Raw genomic sequence first — 22,381 nt, forward strand, 5'->3', positions numbered from 1 at the left:
CATGAGTGAACACAAGCTCTACCAATGTGCTCATGATGTGACCTCTTCACCCTGGCGTCCCCACATCAAAGATGAGGAGAAAACTCTTAACTTCCTCAGAGGGTTATTAGGAAGAATTAACTGATGCTGTGCCCATGCTTCCCAAAGGGGTTCTCTGAAAGGCGGTCTGGTTAGGTTTGGGAAATGTGACTCTTTGCCTTCACCTCACATTGGGTGAGCACATTAGGAATCCAAAAAGTCAAGCCCGGTGATGATGGTGCATGCCTTTAATCTCAGCACTTGGGAGGCAGAGGCTGGGGATCTCTGTGAGTTCGAGGCCAGCCTGGTCTATGAGAGCTAGTTCCAGGACAGGCTCCAAAGCGACAGAGAAACCCTGTCCCGAAAAAACAAAAACAAAAACAAAAAAAGTCTTGAAAGTTTGTGTTACTTCTGGTTCCCATTGGTGCTGGGCATCAAACCCAGCGACTCCAACACTCAGCTCCATCGGTAGCTTGGGGCGTGTTTTTTGTTGTTGTTGTTGTTGTTGTTGGTTTTGTTTTGTTTTTGAGGAAGAATGTCACCAGTACACATCCCTGAAAGGTCTCAGACTAGAAACTGCCCTCGGCCTTTGCCCTCGGCCAAAGGCCTCCCTCCTGGGTGGTAGGACTACAGATGCGGCCCACAGTCCTGCTGTTTGATTTTAAAGTCCATCTTTGAATCCATGCTTCCCTTTCCCTTTGACTCCCCAGCCTTTTCCTCCCGGGATACTGATTAGCCAAGGGCTGAGCCTCCCTGAAATCTCTAGAGAACAACATAGCTTTAAAAGAAACTCCTCCTCAGGGTGGAAGGAGGCCCTGATTTCTGTCCCTGTGGAGTGGAGCGAGCTCGGTGGGGCCAACCTCTCAGATTCCCACACCTTCCTCAGGAACCAGCACCTGTGGGCCTCCATTCTCGGTCCCACCCTCACCAGCCCCACCAGAAGGGATTCCTGCAATTTTCCTGCTCAGCCCTGGAAAAGGCAAGGCCTGACAGGGATCCCTGTGGCCTTGCTCAGACCTCTTGGCCTGTGGCTTATCCCCGCATCCCTGCACGCAGCACTTTCCTTGGGCCAACACCTTGCCCGTCCCAAATATCAGGCTGGGGCCCTGGAAGGCCTGCCGCTTCTCTGAAGCGCTCTCACAAACTAACCCATTACTGTGCACCATCCTGCCTCCTGTCCACTTTGGGCGCTCTGCAAGGGTGGGCATCTTGGAGAACAAAGCACAAATGAAAAGATGTACCAGGATCTTGGGTTCAGATTTCACAGCCTACTGCCCCGATGATGAAGCTATTTACCTATAGAGTCTGGCAAACAAGAATAGCTATGAGGAGTGACGACTTGATTCAACTCCTGAGGACTTGTCTGACACACAGTAAGCAATGGCTTACTTATTCCTGCTATTATAGTCATCCTATCTCTCCCACAGAGGCGTCCTGGGCTGGGTGATTTTGGAAAACTCTTTATATCCAGACTTTATACCTGCTTCTTTCGGAAAAGGTGGATGTGTACACGCGGAGGGAGGAGGGCTCTGGGCCACTCTCGAGGCACCCAAAACAGGATCTGGGGCTGGAGGCTGGGTGGGGTTCTCCCTCCGCCCCATCAGGGTGCTTTCCCGCCCCAGCCCGAGAGCCCAGCCCAGCGAAACCAGCCCTACTGCTAAAGCCACTGCCAGGGTTGGATAGGGCCAGTGTTGGCCACTGCAGATGAAACTGAGGCTCGCCGACCTCTTCTCCGACCTACCCAGGCACTCAACAAGCTTCGGTTGAAGTCAGCTCTGGACAGAGCTTGATTCCCTACTTTATTTGAAGGGAAAGTAAGAGAAGGAGGAACAAACTCAGCATGAGGTAGTTTAAGCAGTTTAGGGAGGCAAGAGTCCCGCCCAATGCACTTCTCTGATACCTACAGAAACCTCCATTTCACCGTAGGGTTACCCACACGACCTTAAAGGGAAAAAGCACAGCTTTTAGGATTTTCCAAACTGCCTCGGCTGCGGGAAGGTAGCGCCCAGAGCCGCTCGGGACGGTCTGTCGAGCAGCGCTTCCTGGAGGAGGCGGTGCTTTTCGCCCGCTCGCAGTCGGCGAACCTGCCCTTCCTTCACTCACCGGTGTCTAGAGAGCTGAACCTGCCGCTCGGGCTGCTTCGCCGGTTGCTACCGCCGCCGCCGGAAATGCCCAGCGTCTGCAGATGCCGGACCAGCTCGAACATGCGGTCCCAGTGGCCCTCAGCGCGGCAGCGCTCCACCTCGCTCTCCACCTTCAGGTGGGAGCCGTGCGCGCCCTTCGCAGCCATCTTCGTGCGGGAGCTGTCATGGGAGGTGCGGCAGAGGAATGGAGACCAGGCCGGGGGCGACGTCCAGGCTGGGGCACACTCTCCGGCAAAGTCAACTGGAGTGCAGACGGCATCCGGGGTCCCGGTGGCAGCGGGGGCCCGGGTGGCGGCTGGTGGTCTGCAGCAACAGCAGCGGCCGCGGCAATAAACGCACCGCCCGGAGCCTCCGGACTGGGGCTGCGACTGCGCGACCCCAAAGAGTCCAGCAGCAGCCTCCGCCGCTGCTGCAGCAGCTCCTGCCGCTGCTGCCGCCGCCGCTGCTGCAGCTGCTGCCACAGCCCCCGCCTCGAGCCCGGGCGTCGCCAGCTGCGGAGCCTCCCGGGGCCGCGGCTCCACCCCCGAGTGGGCGTGGCTATCCCCCGCCGGGTCGGGCGCGCGGGCGGCCAACGAGGCCACAGCAGCCAGGCGCGCGCCGGGCGATCGCGGCCCGCCCTCCGCCGCGTCCCCGCCGCTGTCTGAGTGCTCACTTTAATGCTGCGGGGAGCCGGGGAGCCCGGGCGCCCGGGGGCGCCTCGCTCCCCGTTCCCTCCCCATCCCGTCGGGACTCTTGGCCTGGGGTCCTCCTCCCGGACCGCCCGGCTTTGTGTGGTGGCTCCGTCACCGCCACTGCCTACGGCACGTCATAAATCCGAGGAGCGGCGGACAGGACAACCTCAGCCCCAAGCTCCTGGGGATCCCGGCTCGATGCAACGCGCCGCGTCCGCGGGGCTGGGGACAACCTGGCCGGGCCAAGTGCCTAGGCTGTTCGGACTCCCCCAGCTTGGAGAAGGCTTGCGTTTGTTTTAACTGCGGGACTCCTCCTTCCACTGGACTCCTTACTCTAGGCGGTTGGGTTTAATCTGTTGCTCTGGGTTCTTAAACCATCAGCTTTTCCACGTATCGCTACTTCATTTTGGTTTCTAGAGACTGATCAGAGCTGCAGGGAGCGCCCGACTCCGCTCAGCTTGATTCAAGGCAAGCGGTGCCCAGAAGTTCAAAGGACTCGGGGCGGGGCCTGGAGGGTGGAGCCAGGACTAACTAGGCCTGTTGGCTAGCGTCGTCACCTCACCCTCCGTGAGACTGGAGCTGTTAGTCTTGCATGGAAATTGAGGATGTCACTCCAACCACAGCCAACACCGAAAACCTCCAAGGCCCGTAGTGAAAACTAGTTGTGTGGCCCAGTCCGAAGATTTCCGAGATTAAGAAAAACTTCAAAGTAAACTCCCACAAGTTCGAAACTCATCGCTTCCTACCTCCCCGGGAGTACTTTCCACTCCATGTCCTTCATTGTCGGGAAATTCACTACTTAAAGTTTCAGAACAGACTAAAAATGGAAGGTTTTCGGGCTTATCGGAGCCCAGCCTCCCAACGTCCATCATCACAGGGCCGATCCCTACCCAAATCCCAGCTTCTCTGTGGGTATCTTCCCAGGGATCTAAATGCAGCCCCTTCCTTCCTGGAAGGCAAGATTCCCCGCCCCAGTGTGTTGCCCTGAGTACCTGTCGTAGGGAGCAGCTCTAGGTTTCACCGAGGAGGGAGGAGGCAGAGAGTGTGAAAGACTGACTTGGTTGGCCTGAGGACATAGTCAGTTTGGCCAGCCAGATTGTTCCTGGCAGTCACCCCTGGGGCAACAGTGAGCAGCAGCATTGACAGAATGGGGGATAGTCTTATAGAAACAAGGAATCCCCTCTTTCCTTCCCACTCCTTTGTCAACCAGGGCAGCAAGTATTAGGGGACTGAATGTAGAGAGCATCATTGCTTGTCTCTCTGACTCTGTCATCGGTTTGTGTTTCGGTATGGGGGAAGACAGAGTTGATGCTTCAGAATTATTGCAAGGGTTCCTCGTGTGCCTGACCTTTTCTTGGCATTTCTCCAGCAGAGCCAAGACCCTGATCTTCTAAAAGACCAAAGAGCAGCTGGGATTGTGTTAGTAACCTCTGCTGAGAACAAAGGCAAATAGCAAAGAGGTGTTTGTTGGGTGTGGTGTGAGCACCTCTTATCACACCTTTCAGAAGCCAGAGGCAGGGGACTTAACAGAGAATTCAAAGCCAGCCTAGGCTACAGTTTCAGGCCAGCCAGGGATACAGTGCAAAAATCCTAAAAAGAAAAAAAAAAGTGGCCGGACAGGGATGGCGGCATATGCCTTTAATCACAGCACTTGGGAGCCAGAGGCAGCTGGATCCCTGTGAGTTCAAAGCCAGCCTGGTCTACAAAGTGAGTTCCAGGACAGCCAAGAGCAGTTACACAGAGAAACCCTGTCTCAAAAGAAAAAAAAAAAGGAAGGAAGGAAGGAAGGAAGGAAAAAGAAAGGAAGAAAAAAAGGAAGGAAGAAAGGAAGAAGAAAGAAAGAAAAAATGAAGGAAGGAAAAAAGAAAGGGAGAAAGGAAAAAAGGAAGAAAGAAAGAAAATGAAGTTTATGGAAGGAAGTGGGGTAGGGGTTGATGTTTTATTTTGTTTGAGACAGGTCTCACTATGTTACCCTGTCTGGTCTGGAACTCACTGTGTAGATCAAACTGGCCTTAAACTTACAGAAATTTGCATCCTGAGTGCTGAGAATAAAGGTATGTAACACCACAATGGGCAGAAATGTGTATTTTTTTTTAGTGAACAACAAAAACACTATGACATAAAGCTTAAAGCAGACCTGAAAGCCAATCTGAGTGCAAACTTAGTTGCTATCTCTAGACAAGAGAAAGAGTTTTGACCCTGAACTTCAAGAAAGGCTGTAACAGGATGGTACTTATGAAGGTAAGGATACTGATGAAGGTAATGATACTAATGGTACTTATGAAGGTAAGGATACTGATGAAGATAAGGATACTAATGGTACTGATGAAGGTAAGGGCCTCATATACTTGGACCTCGAAAGGTTTATGATACTTAGGTAGGCCCAGAAATGCACAGTACTGAGAACTAATCCTAACTCACAGCCTATTCACACTTGGATCCACAGGGGAGAGGTTCCTACAGACTTGGTTAAGTCAAATTAACAACATAGAGATTTCTGAAAAGTTGGGATCTAAAAATTACCTACAATGGTCAGTAGGAGCCAAGAACCCTCGTCATTTTCTTTCCCCTGGTTTGTCTGGGAACATTTTCAGTGCCGGCTTTACCTCTCTGGAATAAATCTTGCCTTTCTTACAAATTAACAACCTGTGTGTGGCACTCTGAGGTCCTCTCTGAACTAAAGAAGTAAGAGGAATGAATCAGGTTTACAGCTCACCTTCTTGGAAGGGTGCAGGAAAAGGTCACCTACATACTGAATAAGAATAGGTTCCCAGGGAAAATTGGCTCGTGGGTTCTTGGTTGGGCATTTGGGAAAAGGAGAGGGTTCCTCAGTGACCTCCAAGGCACAGAAACCCATACACAGTGCTGATTTCTTCTAGAGAAGAAAAATAGAAGTGTTGAGGGTTTTGTTGGTTTTGTTTGTTTGGTTTTGTTTTATGTTTTTATCTAAAGAGACACTAAGAAAAGCAATGCACATAATAATTGCAAAGTTCTGGGGCCCCTCACCAGCACCTGAGCAGGGTGCCGTGCAGAAGTGGAGAACCATTACTTTATTGATAATATTGTACCTATGTCAATCATGAATTTGTAAGATTATCTTTTAATCTTGAGAGACAAGTTTTCTTCTGAAGTTTAAGGATAAAACGGGAACTTGAAACCCTCACTTGTGCCTTGCCCCTCCCCACCCCCACTTTCAGTCTCCCAGTCCTAGGGCTCTTTCAAAATATCCTGCTTGGTGTGGGAGGAATAGCTGTAGGGCTGTTTCCCACTTTCATTTCTGCTAGCCTAGGAAGTCCTCTCTCTCTCTCTCTCTCTCTCTCTCTCTCTCTCTCTGTGCCGTGAAGCTAGTCACGTGGGCAGAACTTCTAGAATGAACACAGCTGCTTCCAGACCCACTGAGTGATCTCTGTCAGGTTCCCAGAAGGCTCTTTTGCAAACAACCAGAGCAAGAGAGCTGCAGGCTTTCTCTTGCAACTTATCAGTAGACACGTGGCACCTCAGACAATGCCCAAAGGACTGGTCCCCCAAAAGCTAATTGGCTGACTTGATTCCCACAACAAAGTACCAACCAGCAAGTGAATTAATTGGCATATATCTAGAAGATATGTTCTCAAAACAATTCTAAATTCACAATTAACAATGGCTTTTAACTGAGAATGAAAACAAAATGTAACTGTACCATAGAGATATTTCCCCCTCTCTTCTGGTGGAAGTTTATTTTTAAGAGGTAAGTGGCTATCTAAGAGAAAGGAAAGGCCAGAAGGAGAAATAGACAAGGGGATGGGTGCAAATATGGTGGAAGAAGAAGAACAAAGGTTTGAGCTTTGATGTGGGGTGACCTAAAAGCTGAGTTTATGCTGTTCATGTTTTTATTTCGCTTTGGTCAAGAAATCCATTCATGAATCATTTGGAATCTGATTCCTTCTGGGTGCTAGTAAAAAGAAGGAGGAGAAGAGGAGAATGAAGCAGAAGGAAGAGGGGGAGGAGGACGAGAAGGAGGAGGAAGAAGACAAGGAGAAGAAGGAAGACAACAATTGATGACATTGATCCTGGGTGTTAGCATTTTTGTTTCCCTCTGTTCTAAAGCACCTCTCGGATAACTTTTGTTCATTTCAGAAGTTTGTTGTAGTAACCACTGTATTTTGGGGGGGGAAACTGATCTTAAACTATTGTATCATAGAAGGTTATTATTTAGAAAATTAAGTGCACACGTTTTTTTAGATTTCTTTTTTTATTGATTTTATTGAGCTATACATTTTTTCTGATCCCCTCCCTTCCTCTCTCCTCCCCTTCAACCTCCTCCCATGGTCCCCATGCTCCCAATTTACTCAGAAGATCATTTTCTACTTCCTATGTGGATAAGATCCATGTATGTCTCTCTCAGGGTCTTCATTGTTGTGTAGGTTCTCTGGGGTTGTGATTTGTAGGCTGGTTTTCTTTGCTTTATGTTTAAAACCACTTATGTGTTTACATGTGATAATTGTCTTTCTGGGTCTGGGTTGCCTCACTCAATATGATGTTTTCTAGCTCCATCCTTTTGCCTCCATATTTCAAGATGTCATTATTTTTTTCTGCTATTTAGTACTCCATTGTGTAAATATTTTCCTTATCTTCAGGCAAGGGACATTTAGGTTGTTTCCAGGCTCTGGCTATGACAAACAAGGCTGCTATAAACATACTTGAGCACATGTCCTTATGCTATGCTTGAGCATCCTTTGGCTATATACCCAAAAGTAGTATTACTGGGTCTTAAGAAAGGTTGTTTCCTAATTTTCTGCGAAATCACCATACTGATATCCAAAGGGGCTGTACCGGCTTGCACTACCACCAGCAATGGAGGAGTGTTCCCTTCACCCCACAACCTCTTCAGCATAAGTTGTTATCAGTGATTTTGATCTTGGCCACTTTTACCAGTGTAAGATGGAATCTTAGAGTTGTTTTGATTTGTATTTCTGTGATAGCTAAGGATTTCGAGAGTTTCCTTACGTGTCTTTCAGCCATTTTAGATTCCTCTGTTGAGAGTTCTCTGTTTAGGCCTGTACTCCATTTTTTTTTTACTGGATTATTTGTTCTTTTGATGACCAATTTCTTGAGTTCTTTGTATATTTTGGAGATCAGTTCTCTGTCTGATGTGGGGTTGGTGAAGATCTTTTCCCATCTGTAGGCTCCCATTTTGTCTTGTTGACCGTGTCCTTTGCTTTACAGAAGCTTTTCAGTTTCAGGAGGTCCCATTTATTAATTGTTTCTCTCAGTGTCTATGCTACTGGGTTATATGTAGGAAGTGGTCTCCTGTGCCAATGCCTTCAAGTGTACTTCCTACTTTCTCTTCTATGAGGTTCAGTGTGGCTGGCTTTATGTTGAGGTCTTTGATCCATTTGGACTTGAATTTTGTGCATGGTGATAGATATGGGTCTATTTTCATTCTTCTACATGTTGATATCCAGTTATGTCAGCATCATTTGTTAAATATGCTTTCTTTTTTTCCATTTTATACTTTTTTCTTCTTTGTCAAAAATCAGGTGTTTGTAGGTGTGTGGATTAGTATTTTGGTCTTCGATTCGGTTCCATTGGTCCTCCTGTCTGTTCTTATGCCAGTACCAGGCTGTTTTTAGTACTGTGGTTCTGTAGTAGAGTTTGTAGTCAGGGATTGTGATGCCTCCAGAAGTTCCTTTATTGTACAGGATTGTTTTGGCTATACTGGGTTTTTGCTTTTCCATATGAAGTTGAGTACCGTCCTTTCAAGGTCTGTGAGGAATTTTGCTGAGACTTTAATGAGCATTGCATCTGTAGATTGCTTTTGGTAAGATCGCCATTTTTACTATGTCAATTCTACCTACCCAAGACCATGGGAGTTCTTTCCAATTTCTGGTGTCTTCTTCAATTTCTTTCTTCAAAGATTTAAAGTTCTTGTCATACAAGTGTTCCACTTGTTTGGTTAGAGTTACTCTGAGATATTTTATGCTATTTGTGGCTATTGTGAAGGGTGATGTTTCTCTGATTTCTTTCTCAGCCCATTTATTATCCGTGTACAGGAGGGCTACTGATTTTTTTTGAGTTAATCTTGTATCCTGCTACATTACTGAAAGTGTTTATGAGTTGTAGAAGTTCCTTGGTAGAATTTTTGGGATCACTTATGTAAACTATCATATCATCAGCAAATAGAGTTTGACTTCTTCACCAATTTGTATCCACTTGATCTCCTTTTGTTGTCTTATTGCTCTAGCTAGGACCTCAAGAACTATATGGAATAGATATGGAAATAGTGAACAACCTTATCTTGTTCCTTATTTCAGTGGGATCACTTGGAGTTTCTCTCCATTTAGTTTGACGTTGGCTGTTGGCTTGCTGTATATTGCCTTTATTATGTTTTTATCCTTGCTCTCTCCAAGACCTTTATCATGAAGGGATGTTGTATTTTGCTGAAACTTTTTCAACATCTAATGAAATAATAATGTGGTTTTTATTTTTCATTTTGTTTATATGGTGTATTACCTGACAGATTTTTCGTATCTTGAATCATTCCTCATCTCTGGGATGAAGCCGATTTGATCATGGTGGATGATGTTTCTGATGTGTTCTTGGATTCGATTTGCCAATATTTTATTGAATATTTTTGCATCAATATTCATGAGTGAGATTAATCTGTTATTCTCTTTATGAGTAATGTCTTTATGTGGTTTGGGTGTCAGGGTAATTATAGTCTCATAAAAAGAGTTTGTCAATGTTCCTTCCGTTTCTATTGTATAGAACAAATTGAGGAGTAATTGAGGAGTATTGGTACTAGTTCTTCTTTGAAAATCTTGTAGAATTCTGTGTTCTGATGTGTTCTGAGCTGAAACCATCTGGTCCTGGGCTTTTTTTTTTTTTTTTTTTTTTTTTTTTTTTTTTTTTTTTTTGGCTGGGAGACTTTTGATGACTGTTTCTATTTCTTTAGCAGCTATAGGTCTGTTTAATTTGCTTATCGGGTCTTGATTTAATTTTGCTAAGTGAAATTTATCCAGAAAGTTGTTCATTTCCTTTAAGTTTTCCAATTTTGTGGAGTACAAGTTTTCAAAATATGACCTAATGATTCTCTGGATTTCCTATGTGTCTGTTGTTATGTCCCCCTTTTCATTTCTGATTTTGTTAATTTGGATATTCTCTCTCTGCCTTTTGGTTAGTTTGGATAAGGGTTTGTCTATTTTGTTTATTTTCTCGAAGAACCAACTCTTTGTCTCATTAATTTTTGTATTGTTTTCTTTGTTTCTATTTTGTTTGATTTCAGCTCTCAATTTAATTATTTCCTGAAAACTATTCCTCCTGGGTGAGTTTGCTTCTTTTTGTTCTAAAGTTTTCAAATGTTCTGTTAATTCACTAATGTGGAATTTTTTGCAGTTTCTTAATGTAGGCGTTTAGTGCTATGAACTTTCCTCTTAACACTGTTTTCATTGTGTCCCATAAATTTGGATATGGGTATGTTGTGTGGTCATTTTCATTGTATTTTAGAAAGTCTTTAATTTCTTCCTTTATTTCTTCCTTGACTCATTGATGCCCCAGATAAACATTGTTTAATTTCCATGTGTTTGTGGGCTTTCTGGAATTAGTGTTACTGTTAAATTCTAATTTTAAGCCATCGCGATCTGGTAAGATACATGGGGTTATTCCAGTGTTTTTGTATCTGTTGAGGTTTGTTTGTTGTCTAGTATGTGGTCAATTTTTGAGAAGATTCCATGAGGTGCTGAAAAGAAGGTATATTTTTTATGTTTGGGTGGCATATTCAATAGATGTCTGTTAAGTCCATTTGAGTTATAATATCTCCTAGTTCCCTTATTTATCTGTTAATTTTTTGTCTGACAGACCTGTCCAGAGATGAGATTGAGGTGTTGAAGTCTCCCACTATTAAAGTGAGGGGTTTAATGTATAATTTAAGTTTTAGAAGTGTTTCTTTTACATATGAAGGTGCCCTTGTATTTGGGGTATAGATGTCCAGTATTGAGATTTCCTCTTGATGGATTTTTCCTGTGACTAATATGAAATGTCCTTCTTTGTCTCTTTTGATTGATTTTAGTTTGAAGTCTATTTTGAAGTAGATATTAGGATAGCTACACCAGCTTGTTTCTTAGGTCCATTTGTTTGAAAATTTTTTTCCCAACCCTTTCCTCTGAGGTGATGTCTGTCTTTGAGTTTGAGGTGAAGTGCTCACGTTTTCATGTAAGATCTCTGGTCCAGGAAAAGTACAGAGCATGCAAGGCTTGCACAGGACAAGTGCCAGAGCGCCTGCCAACCGTGAGCTGATTGCCCTGGGCATGGTATGGCTGGGGGCTCAGGAGCTCACAGACAGACATTTCCACAATGCCTGGTAGTTCTCTCCAGCGGGCATGTTTGGAAAGATTCTCCAGGGTATTGAGACAAAGACAAGATTTTCCCCATGGCAAGTTAGGATTGACAAATTGGGTCCACACTTGTCCTCTCTCCTAGATTCTTTCCCTGTGGATAAGCAATAAAAATGGCAGGAACAGGCGGCAGAGAAGCAGCAGAGCTGTTACTAGGGCAGACATCCTATTGAGAACCAATTTTCCTATCAGGTTAGGCAACCAACAAGATCCTAGGAGATCTTAGGAGACAATGCAATCTCACTATTAGAGGATTTTTTTTTTAAATTTAAAAGGCTAAAGGCACTTGGGACCAATGTAAGATTCCAATCCTCAGTGTTGCAGTGTTTCAGTCTGAAATACGCCTCAGAGAGACACACTGTTTCTGAGTCAGGAGTTTTAGGCTGTGTCATTGTTTGACTCTGAAAGGTTCCCACAGGTTGTGTCTAGAAGGCTTGTTCCCTGACAGGTGGGGTGTTTCTGGGAGGTGAGCATGGCAACTGAAACTAGGTCACTGGAGGCGGCAGATTTGAAGATTACAGCCTGGCCACTAGTCCTAGCTGCCGTCTGCTTCCTGTCCTGACAGCCTGTGGATAGCTGAAGGTTGCGCTACCACAGAAAGGCCTCTCCACCTGTTCCAGCTACAATAAACTACAACCCTCTGAAACCGTGAGTCAACAGTTCAGTCACCTTTCTTCCTATAAACGTGTCCCTGTCACGTATTCTGTCACAATGTCTGAAGGGTGACAATGCAGTCCAAATGGGGTCTCAGCTGGTGAAGACCTCCACGACTGAATGAAGACTTCTTGGAAATATCAAGACAGCTCTGTGGTAACTCAAGTCTGAGGTGGCTGTTTTTGCGGGAAAGAAGAATACGACCCAAGAAAGCCATTGGAGCTTCTAGAATGGGGAGAACAAAGTCAAGATGTTGATATGATGTGGAGTTTATCTTAAAGTAGTTCCCCAAAGAGAAGACTTAATAAAGACCAAGTAAGAATCTTAGTACAATTCGTTTACAATTGCTGGGTAGGGCAAGGCACGGCTTTGTGGGAGAGGTTTCAAAGTCTTAGAGAATAAACTGTAACCATTGAAAAATTGTAATGTTTTGTTTTTTGAGTGGTTTGTTCTCGAAACTTCTAAAAAAAATAAAATACATTATTTGTGCCACTCATCATTCCATACAAGAGTTCCCGGGCCAAAATTATCTCAGAGCCTGGACCTCGGGGCCTGTAGGACAGAGAAAAGCCTGGCTCCACTTTGAGGGAGCCTCAAAGCTACTGAGGATGAGACAGCAAAATCTAGGTAGACACCCCTCCAGCCAAGGGGGGGCTTGGCTGTCTCTCATTGGCTAGAGGTACCCCCACATCACATGATGTCACTTAATCTATATAAGCTGACGCTCACAGTAATAAACTGAGTTCCTGCTTTGACTTGACTTCCTGTTGTGTCTGAGTGTCCTGCTTCATGGGGCTGCTGAACGGGCAGATAGCACACTCACCTTTCCCTGGGGAGTAAGGAGGCTAAGGAGGCCCGGCACCCTGTCAGTGGCAATGGGGAGCTGTTGGAGTACAGCGTCTCTTCTTCTTCCACGCAAAGGTTATCACACGTGGTTCTCCTTGTCCCATCGAGTCACTCTGTACTGGTGGGAAGAGTGGCCACCAACAGTGAGGCCAGAGGCCAAGTGCTCCATCTGGCAATGAAGCCGTTGCTCTCCTTAGCTCTGGGCCAGCCTCTTCTAACACTCCTGCATGTATGAGAGTCTTCTGTGTCAACTAGAATGGTGACCAGAGCTCCACCTTTCATGACCTGCCCCCACTTTCTGTCACCCTAAAACCCTCAAATGTGAATCTGAATGGGAGCTTGGCTTCCTGGCCATTGTGTGAGCTCCTCAGGTCACTAGTATATGGTGTGGCACACGTGGCAGACTGCTTTCCTATAGTTTCTCTTTCCTCGGGGCTGCACACTGAGCCCAGGGCTTCATGTTTTTTAGGCAAGAACCACAGAGCCACATGCCAATCCTGCTTTCCCAGTCTCGTGCTGTCTCACAGCTTGTGACCCATTCAGAAGTGACATTCAGGTCCATTCAGGTGACACTCAGAAGTCACCTTATACTACCGCCATTACTGCTAGCTCACAGCACTCCTGGCCCATGCTAGCTGGTGTCTTCACTATTAATGCTGAAAAACCTTCTCAAGAGGTTGACATTAAAACTCCATGGTGGGGAGGGGAGGCTGGAGAGGTAGGTGTCTCAGAGGTTAAGAGCACTGACTGCTCTTCCAGAGGACCCTGGTTCAATTCCCAGCACCCACATGGCAGTTCACAACTGTCAGGGGATTGACAGACATACATGCAAGCAAAACACCACAAGCAGACAAAACACCAATGCATATAAAAATAAACAAATTACAACAAAAAAAAGAAACTCCACAAGGTCTGGGTCAATGGTCAGCAGTCAGGAAGATGACATGTAGTCGTTAGACCAAGGATTAAAGTCTTACCCAGGCAAGCTTCAAAACTGTCAATTACTTTCTGAAACAGACACTTGGTAACTGTTGTGTTAATTTTAGAATGTAAGATGCTGTAAGCTCACCCAAGTCCGGGAGACAGAGCTCTGGAGTTTCTTTTGCCTTCACCCATCCACTTCTTGACTGAAAACACCAACACGTCCCTCCATGCCTCTGTCCCACCAGCCCAAACCCTACTGTTTCTCGGCATCTCAGTGATTTCTCTTGTGCAGCTTCTCTTACCAGACTGATGCCTGTCTCTGTCTGGGAGCAGGGCCCTGTGTGTCTTCCCCCCTTCTTCTGAGAGGGGTGGGGAGGGAGAGAGATCGCCTGAGGGAGAGAAATCACTGGAGTGCTCAGAGCCTCTTCAGCGTCCCTCTGCTGTTGGTTAATGATTAGTCACAGGGCTCTTCAAGCCAGCTCTGAAAGCTCGGCTTTCCTGGTGACAGCAGTTTGCCTCATAAAACACCGCTTTGCGCTGTCTGTTTCCCAAGTCTCATTTCCTAAGCTTGGTGACGTAGGTCTGTAATCACAGCAGTTGCTAGATTATAGGAGGAAGGTCTTAGCACAAGGTCACAGAGTTCAAGACCAGCCTGAGCTGTATAGTGAGACCCTGTCGTAGCTCCCCAAAAAGGCTGGAGATGCACATTGGTGGTAGAGAGTTTGCACTGACGGTTCTGGTTTCCGTTCCCAGTGCTGAGAGGTTAATGGTTTTTGCAGTGAAGGAACATCGCAGTTAAAGGAGAGTACATGAGAGATAATTCTTGTGAAACAGTTATTAATCTCCCATGAGGGTCAAGAAACAGGTTTTCTACCAGCATCCTAGGAGCCTCCAGTATGTCCCTTCCCAACAACCTTCTGCCTCTTACAGGCAACTGTTGGATTTATGGTAACTATGCTATTGCTTTCTGATACCTCTATCAAACTGAAGAAATCTTTTTATTCCCAGTTTTTAAAAAAATTTTATTGAAATTCAATTTTATAAATACTTTGCATTTTCAGAGTGGCTTTTCTGCTTTAAATCTACTAATGTGGTGAAATATTTTAGATGCTAAAGTGTTCTGGCATTTCTAGTATAAGGTAACCCTAGTCGTATTAATTTCCTATGGCTAATGTAATAAATTCACACACACAGAAAAAAACCATACATTTCTTATTGTTAAGTTGGGAGCTTAGGCCCCAGCTCCTTGCATCTATCCTAGCCCCCTGACCCTAAGAGTTGGCACTCTGGACTCCAAATCCCAGCAGGCCAGGTCCTGACCCCTCCCTGGGGGGGCCCTCAGGACCACTCCCACAGAATATTTAAGTGATGTCCCAAAAGAGGAACATGTGGTCTCTTTTACTTCCTCCTGGTGGTCGCATTTGTGGCCCCTTGGGGTCACCCAAGAGTGCAGAACTCCCTTTAAACCTGGATATCTCTTAATTTGGCTTGTTTTGATTTGGCTTGATTGGAATTTTGCATCGGCAGAGAGCTTGCGTTAGGAAATATTCCTAACACTTAGCTTACCATTCGAAAGCCCAGAATGAATATTATGGACTCCGTTGGCAGAAATGTACTCCTTTTAACATTATTTTATTTATTATTAGTGTCTGTCTTAGTTAGGGTTTCTATTGCTGTGAAGAAACACCATGACCACGGCTACTCTTATAAAGGAAAACATTTCATTGAGGTGGCAGCTTACAGTTTCAGAGTTCAGTCCATTATCATTATGGCAGGGAGCATGGCAACGTGCCGGCAGACATGGTGCTGGAGAAGGAGTTGTTATATATTGATATACAGGCAACAGAAAATGGACTAACATATTAGATGGTATCTTGAGCATATATGAGACCTCCAAGCCCGTTTCCACAGTGACACACTTCCTCTAACAAGGCCACACCCACTCCAACAGAGCCACACATCCTACTAGTGCCATTCCCTTTGGGGACCATTGGTTTCAAACCATCACAGTGTGTATGTGAGTGTGGGCATATATGCCCATGAATCAGGTACCTGAGAAGCCAGAGTGCTGAGTTCCCCCTGGAACAGGGGTTACAGGCATTTGTGAACCACCTGTCCTGGGTGCTAAGGACCGAACTGTAGTCTTCTGGAGTAGTATACACTCTAACTGCTGAAGCATCCGTCAGCCCCCTCTGAAAATTTTCTATCTGTGAACAATGTATCTTGGTCAAAGCCAGCCCCAAATTCCTCCATCCACTTCTCCCTCCTCTTTTTCTTTCTCTCTTTTAGTTTTGGAGATTATAATTACGTCATTTCTCTCTTCTCTTTTCTTCCTCCAGACTTTCCCAAAAATCTCTTCTTGTTTTGTTTCAAATTCATGGCATTTTTTTAAAAAAAAAAGTTACACATATAGATATGCATATACATATATGTGTACATATAAATTTATGTATCTATATTCCTAAATATAACCTGATCAGTCTCAATAATGTTTCTCATATGTGAATAAAAAAAGAAATAAAAAGGAAAGGAAAGAACGTGACTGCTCCCAGGTATGGTGATTGTGGTAGTTTGAATGTATTTGACTCCCATAAGCTCAAAGCTATTAGGTGTGGCTTTGTTGGCGTGAGTATGACCTTATTGGAGGAAGTGTGTCACTGTGGGGGGCAGGATTTGAGTTTTCCTATGCTCAGAATACCACCCAGTGAATCAGTTGACTTCCTGTTGCCTGCAAGATGTAGCAGTCTCTGCCCCACCACCACCTCTGCCCGCATACTGCCATGCTCCCTGCCATGATGATAATGGACTGAACCTCTGAGCTGGAAGTGAGCCACCACAACTAATTGTCTCCTTTATAAGAGTTGCTGTCGTCTTGGTGTCTCTTCACAGCAATAGAAACCCTAACTAAGACGATGGAGGAGAAAGTTTATATAGACATGTGGAAGAACATAGTCAGGGGCAGAGACATCTGGGGGAGTCCAGTGGACATGGCCCTGAGTCCTGTGAGGACAGCAGTGAGGGTGGGAGAGGGAAGAGAGGGAAATCAGGTGCAGCAGTCAAGAGGACAAAGGCACAAAAGAGGCAGGTAACCAAAATGTCTGGATTATATAGAGCCCAAGCCCTGGGCTGGAGAGTTCAGGCAGAGGGCAGGGTTTGCCAGCCATACCTTGTAACAGGTAGGAACTCAGAGTTGCTGGGAGAACGTGGAAGCCATGTCTTCTTTGATATGTTAAATAGACAGCTTGGCCATTTGCCTAGGATTTGAAACTTATACGCATGTTACACTGACTATTTGGTATTGGATGACCAATTGGTGTACCTGTCCTCAGAGAATCTTTCAATATCAGCATTTCTTAGCAGCCTGCAGTTTTTTTTCTGTAGGATTGAGGCCCTGTGGTCTTTTTCCTGTCCACATTAGCATGTCTGCTGTTGTCCTTGTTCAGCTCCTGTTTAGACAGTCATATTGGTGAGTCTTTATGGGTGTAGCTTCTGACTTCACAGTCTCATAGCAAACTCCTGAATCCTCCAGTTCTTTTAACCTTTCTGCCCCCTCTCCCACAATGTTCACAGAGCCTTAAGGATGGGAGTGTTTTGTAGAGGTATTTACTGGGGTGAGGCTCCACAACCCTGCACTCTGATTTGTTGTGTTTTTTTGTTTTTTGTAATGGTCTATGTTGCAGGAGCCATTTTCTTAATGTGGTGTGAGGACTACACTAACTGTATAAGGACAAATGTTTAGAATGTAGTTAGAGATTGTACTGATTTAGTAAACAAAGTAATGACTGTAGATTCTCTTCCAAGATCTATGACTTCACTAACTCTGAGAAGTTGTCTGGGTTTCCAGTACCAGGCATGGTTTTCCTTTTGTCGAACATGTCTTCAATCCTATTAAAGAGAGCTGTTGGCTACTGCCAAGGTATGTATGCCACTACTACACTCTTTGGTTATTATGCCATGCTGACCATTATGGCTCATAACTGCCACAGCTGGATAGGACTGTTGGTTCCTAGTCCGGAGAGAGGCGGCATTCAGGTCATTCCCAGCTCAGGGGCCTCTGGGCCTTGTGTCCGAAGTACATGGTGTCTTTAGCAATGCAGACTTCCTTCTGGGGGGCAAATGAGGACAGTAGCAATAGGCTGTATACTTTAGAAATCTCTTGAAGAACCCTGAAAAACAGCTCAAAGAGCTTCTCTTGCCTGGTACTGGGGATTTTGCTAGGTGGTCTTTGGCTCTTGGAGGGAGCATTGTTAGCCCAGATAAGGAAATTTTATTTAAACTAACTACACACACACACACACACACACACACTCTTTTTTATTTAAACTATTTATGTATATATTTACACATATATGCTATGTAGCTGTAGTTTAATATATACATGTATAATACATATGTATATGTATATACACACAGAATTATATTTATTCTAGTTTTTTTTAGATAGCTAACAGTATGATTTCTTATGATTTTTTCAGGTGTCCTTACTATTATTTAATCCTCTTTATTCTGCATTTGCTTCCCCCACCCCCAAAGCCCAAAGAACTACCCTCAACTTTTACACTCCCCAATCAGATCTTTATCTCTCTCTTTTGTTAACTCGTTAGGTCCATTTAGTGCCCTGCTGGATGCTGACTGATCTTGTTAGCTGGATCTTGAGAAGGTCACCTAACTACAGCGAGGTCATGTGTGCACTGGCCATGTCATGTTCAGAAGAGAACATTTCAGAAGCCCCTCTCTGTTGGTGGAGACTGCGTGTTCATTTCCTGACTGCCCTGACCTGAAATAATCACACAGAAATTGTATTATTATAATACTGATTGGCTTATATTAGCTCATGCTTCTTATTGACTAGCTCTTAATCTTAAATTAACCCATTCCTGTTATTTATATTTTACCATGAGGTTCGTGGTTTACTGGTACCGGTGTGGTCATCCTTCTCCTCAGCAACTACGCAGCTACATGGCTTCTCTCTGACTCTGCCTACTCTTTCCTCCCCTATCTGATTGGAATCCCCACCTTATCCTATTCTGTGCTGCAATAGACCCAAAGAAGCTTCTCTATTAACCAATGGTATTTACAGCCTACAGTGGGGAATCCCACATCACCTCTCCACCCTTTGGCTCTTACACTCTTTCCACCCCCTCTTCCAAGATGTTCCCTGAATGGATGTCCCCGAGCAGAGGTCTCTGAGCAGATGTCCCCGAGCAGAGGTCTCTGATGAAAAACTCCCTGGAGAAGAGGACCAAAAGAGAGATGACCAGACTGGGAAACTTTCATTTGAAAATCTGCATCTTTGCCATTTGATGCATCCCTTCCTGCGTGCTTCTAACTATCCTATCTTGACATCTCCATCAAATCTTCAAGCTTAGGAGCCCATAACACTTGTGAATTTTTCTAAATACTATTTTCCTGGTTACAAAATTATTGTCTGCTCTATATAAATTGTGGTTTGAGTCTCCAATGTCTGAGATTGGGAAATTCAGTTCATACTAGATATGTGTCTTGTTTAAGCTTTGTACTGCAGCACTGGGCCAGTTTTCCGAGGTTTACCACAATTCTTCATGGGTGCAAGGTGATTTCTATTCCATCCCCATCTGTGAAGAGAAAGAGTGGTAGCAGCCATTGTTTCTCATCAGAAAAGCAGATTTCTTAAGTTCTGTGTACTGTGCCTAGAACTGCATCACATGGCTCTTTAGCTGGAGAGAAAAGATGGGACAGTATTTAATGTGTTTTGCTTCTCTTGCTGAGATGCTAGGACACAAGGGGGTTTAAAAATGCAAACTATGCTACTACCTAGTGAAGTATCAGCACGTACCTGCTGCTGCTCTTTGCGTCTCCAAATTCATGCACACCTGCTTCGTACACACACATCCTCAAAGGGGTTAGCCCCAATGTCTCATCAGCTCCTACATACGTTGGGAGTCCAGTACTTACACATAAAACACAGGCCCCTTGTTTTAGTCCATCTTATGTTGCTAGAATAAAATTCCCAAGTCTAGTTGTTTTATAAAGTTTCTGGCTCATGGCTCATGACTCCAGATGTTGGAAAGTTCAAAAGTACAACGCCACTGGTGGCTTCTGCTGCTTTACCATGAGACAGACACTGGAAGGCAAGTGACAAATTGGTCCATGCAAAGGAAACAAAACGTGAGTGCAGTTTTATAGTCACCAGCTCTCTCGAGTTAATTAATCCAGTCCCACAAGAATCAAGCCATCCTCCAAAGATGCTCATCTTGCTTAACGACCTAACACTTCTTAGAGGTTCTTCCTTCTATCGTTGACACAGGGGTAATTAAATTTCGGCATGAACGCTATAGGGATAACCCATATTCGGACCACGGCACTCTTCCTTCAGACCCAGCTATGACTTCTGGCAATTCAAGCTAAAGAGCAAATATCTTGCTAACATAAAAAAGATAGGAAGTGCCAAGGGTTGTGGGAAATATGGGATAACAGAACTCACACGTGTTGATGCAACCACCCGGAGACACTTTGGTTGCATGACAGAGAACACCTGCTTCCCTGTGTGTCACCAGTTCTCCTCTTAGTAAAAATCTAACATACGTGCTCTGTAATGTTTAGGCATTATTTGTAACAACCTAAAACTGAGAACTTCCTTGGGTGTTCGTCAGTAGTACATGAGTATATAATACATGCTGATCCCATGGAATAGAGTTCAGAAATGAGGATGAATGATTCTAAACAACTCCAATGATGGATACCAAAATTGTGCTGAATATTTGCGTATACAGAATATGCCTTGACTCCCAGCACTTGGGAGGCAGAAACTAGTGGATCTCTGTTGAAGTCCGCTTGTTATATACTATGGTCGACATAGTGAGTTCCAGGTCAGCCAGGGCTACATTACAAGACTGTATTTTTTTTTTTAAATTGTTGGGTGGTGGTGGCGCACACCTTTAATCCGAGCACTTGGGAGGCAGAGACAGGTGGATCTCTGTGAGTTCAAGGCCAGCCTTGTCTACAAGGGCTAGTTCCAGGACAGACTCCAAAGCTACAGAGAAACCTTGTCTTGAAAAAACAAAAACAAGCAAAATATTCTGAACAAAAGAGTCATAGACAAAAGAGCGTGCAGTGTGTGATTCTATTTATGAAAGAGAGAAAAACTAGTAAAATCATCCTGTTAGAGACAGGATAACAGGTACCTTTGGAGAGGATGGTATTTGATTCTGTTTTTTCCAAGACAGGGTTTTTCTGTGTAGCCGTGGCTGGTCTGGAACTTGCTCTGTAGATGAGGCTGGCCTCAAACTCATGGGTCTGCCTGTCTCTGCTTCCTGAGTCCTGGGCTACAGGCCTGTGCCGCTATGTCTGGCATGTTGGTAACATTTTAATTCTTGTTATGGGTGCTCCTTATGTGTATGTATTCTCTGAAAACTCATTGAGTTGAACACTTTCTTATAATTTTTGTTGTTTTTTGAGACAGGGTTTCTCTGTGTAATAGCTCTGACTGTCCTGGAACTCACTTTGTAGACCAGGCTGGCCTCGAACTCATAGAGATCCTCCTGCCTCTGCCTCCTGAGTATCAGGATTAAAGAGATGCACCATCACTGCCCGGCTTCCTATACTTTTTTTTATGTGTCTGGGTGTTTTGAATACATGTCTGTTTGTGCATCACGTGTGTGCCAGCGACGACCAGAGGACAGCGTCAGGTCTCCCAGAAACTGCAGTTACAGATGGTTGTGAGCCCCTACCCCATGTGGGTGCTGGGAACTGAACATAGTTCTTTTGCAAGAACACAGCTCTTAACCATGAGCTGCCACTTCAGCCTCATTAAGGTATTTTTTATGCGCATGCTTTTCTTCAAATATATATATATAAAAACAATGTAAGTAAGACTGCAGGGAAACACATCCAATCTGCAGCGTGAACCAACAGCAAGAGCTTCCATTCAAGAAAAACAGGGAATATTCAGTCAGCAATTCACGTCTATTGCTGCCAAATACCAATAGCAGGGTTTCTTCAGGAACAGTGTAGTAGGTTCTTAGTGGAAGAACGCCAAAGTCCCACCCTTAATCTGTCTTCTAGAGAACACACTTGGTTGCATCCCATTCCTGGCTGAAGAGAAGTTTGAAGTCTGGGGATTGCCATAGGGTTAAGTAGCAGCAGCAGCATGTTGTTGGCCAGGCTTGATATTTGAAGGACACATGATTCAATAATTTATTAGATGCCTCGTCAGTGTGAAATAGCTCACCTAGAGTGTCCTTAAATTGCTTTGTGTTAAATATTTCAATTCATTTTTTCCAAATGTGAACAGATGTGCAACAAGATTCATGTTTAAAGTCGTACTGTCTAATGACCTCCAATTGGATTTATCCCGTGTCCACCAATCATACATTTATATATTTTGAACACTCATAGCAACACTAAGAGTTAAAATTGAAGTATTATTTTCATCCCATTCTCACCCACCCTGGAATCCTCTCCATGGATAAAACATCATTTTCAGGCCATTCAAAATCGCACTTGAGGAAGGAGATACGAGATGCCACCTACTTGCTATCTACTTGCTACTTAGATCCTCAGTCTTTTCTCATAATAAAGTTGTTTTCTCTTTCTCCACTTGTGTTGGTTGGCACTTAAGTGCACAAAGGAAATGGGTCATTTAGATCCCACAGCAAGGCTCCGACTCACGCGGCTCTTGGCCGGTTCAGTTAACAGGCTACAGACCAAGATCCTCTTTAATCTGTGCTTTCACATCCAACTGTTTCTAACCTAGATTTGCCATTGCTTTGAA

The 22,381-nt window shown here is 44.7% G+C and overlaps 1 protein-coding gene and 1 long non-coding RNA gene across 2 annotated transcripts in view; one reads left to right on the forward strand and one right to left on the reverse strand.

Annotated features, from left to right (window-relative positions):
- Ttc7a (tetratricopeptide repeat domain 7A) overlaps nucleotides 1–2,308 on the reverse strand; it is a 102,985-nt gene extending 100,677 nt beyond the window's left edge. The window contains exon 1 of the mRNA XM_048416303.3: nucleotides 2,122–2,308. Within this exon, the coding sequence (XP_048272260.1) occupies nucleotides 2,122–2,308 (187 nt within the window). The remainder of the gene's footprint in view (nucleotides 1–2,121) is intronic.
- Nucleotides 1–19,640, forward strand: part of LOC125388291 (uncharacterized) — a 334,710-nt gene extending 315,070 nt beyond the window's left edge. Inside the window, exons 2-3 of the long non-coding RNA XR_015738143.1 lie at nucleotides 17,431–17,545; nucleotides 18,234–19,640. This is a non-coding gene — a long non-coding RNA (uncharacterized LOC125388291). The remainder of the gene's footprint in view (nucleotides 1–17,430; nucleotides 17,546–18,233) is intronic.
- The last annotated feature ends 2,741 nt before the right edge of the window (nucleotides 19,641–22,381 follow it).

This window comes from Myodes glareolus, chromosome 6, assembly GCF_982192425.1.
Source record: "Myodes glareolus chromosome 6, mMyoGla1.1, whole genome shotgun sequence".
NCBI classification, from domain to species: Eukaryota; Metazoa; Chordata; class Mammalia; order Rodentia; family Cricetidae; genus Myodes; species Myodes glareolus.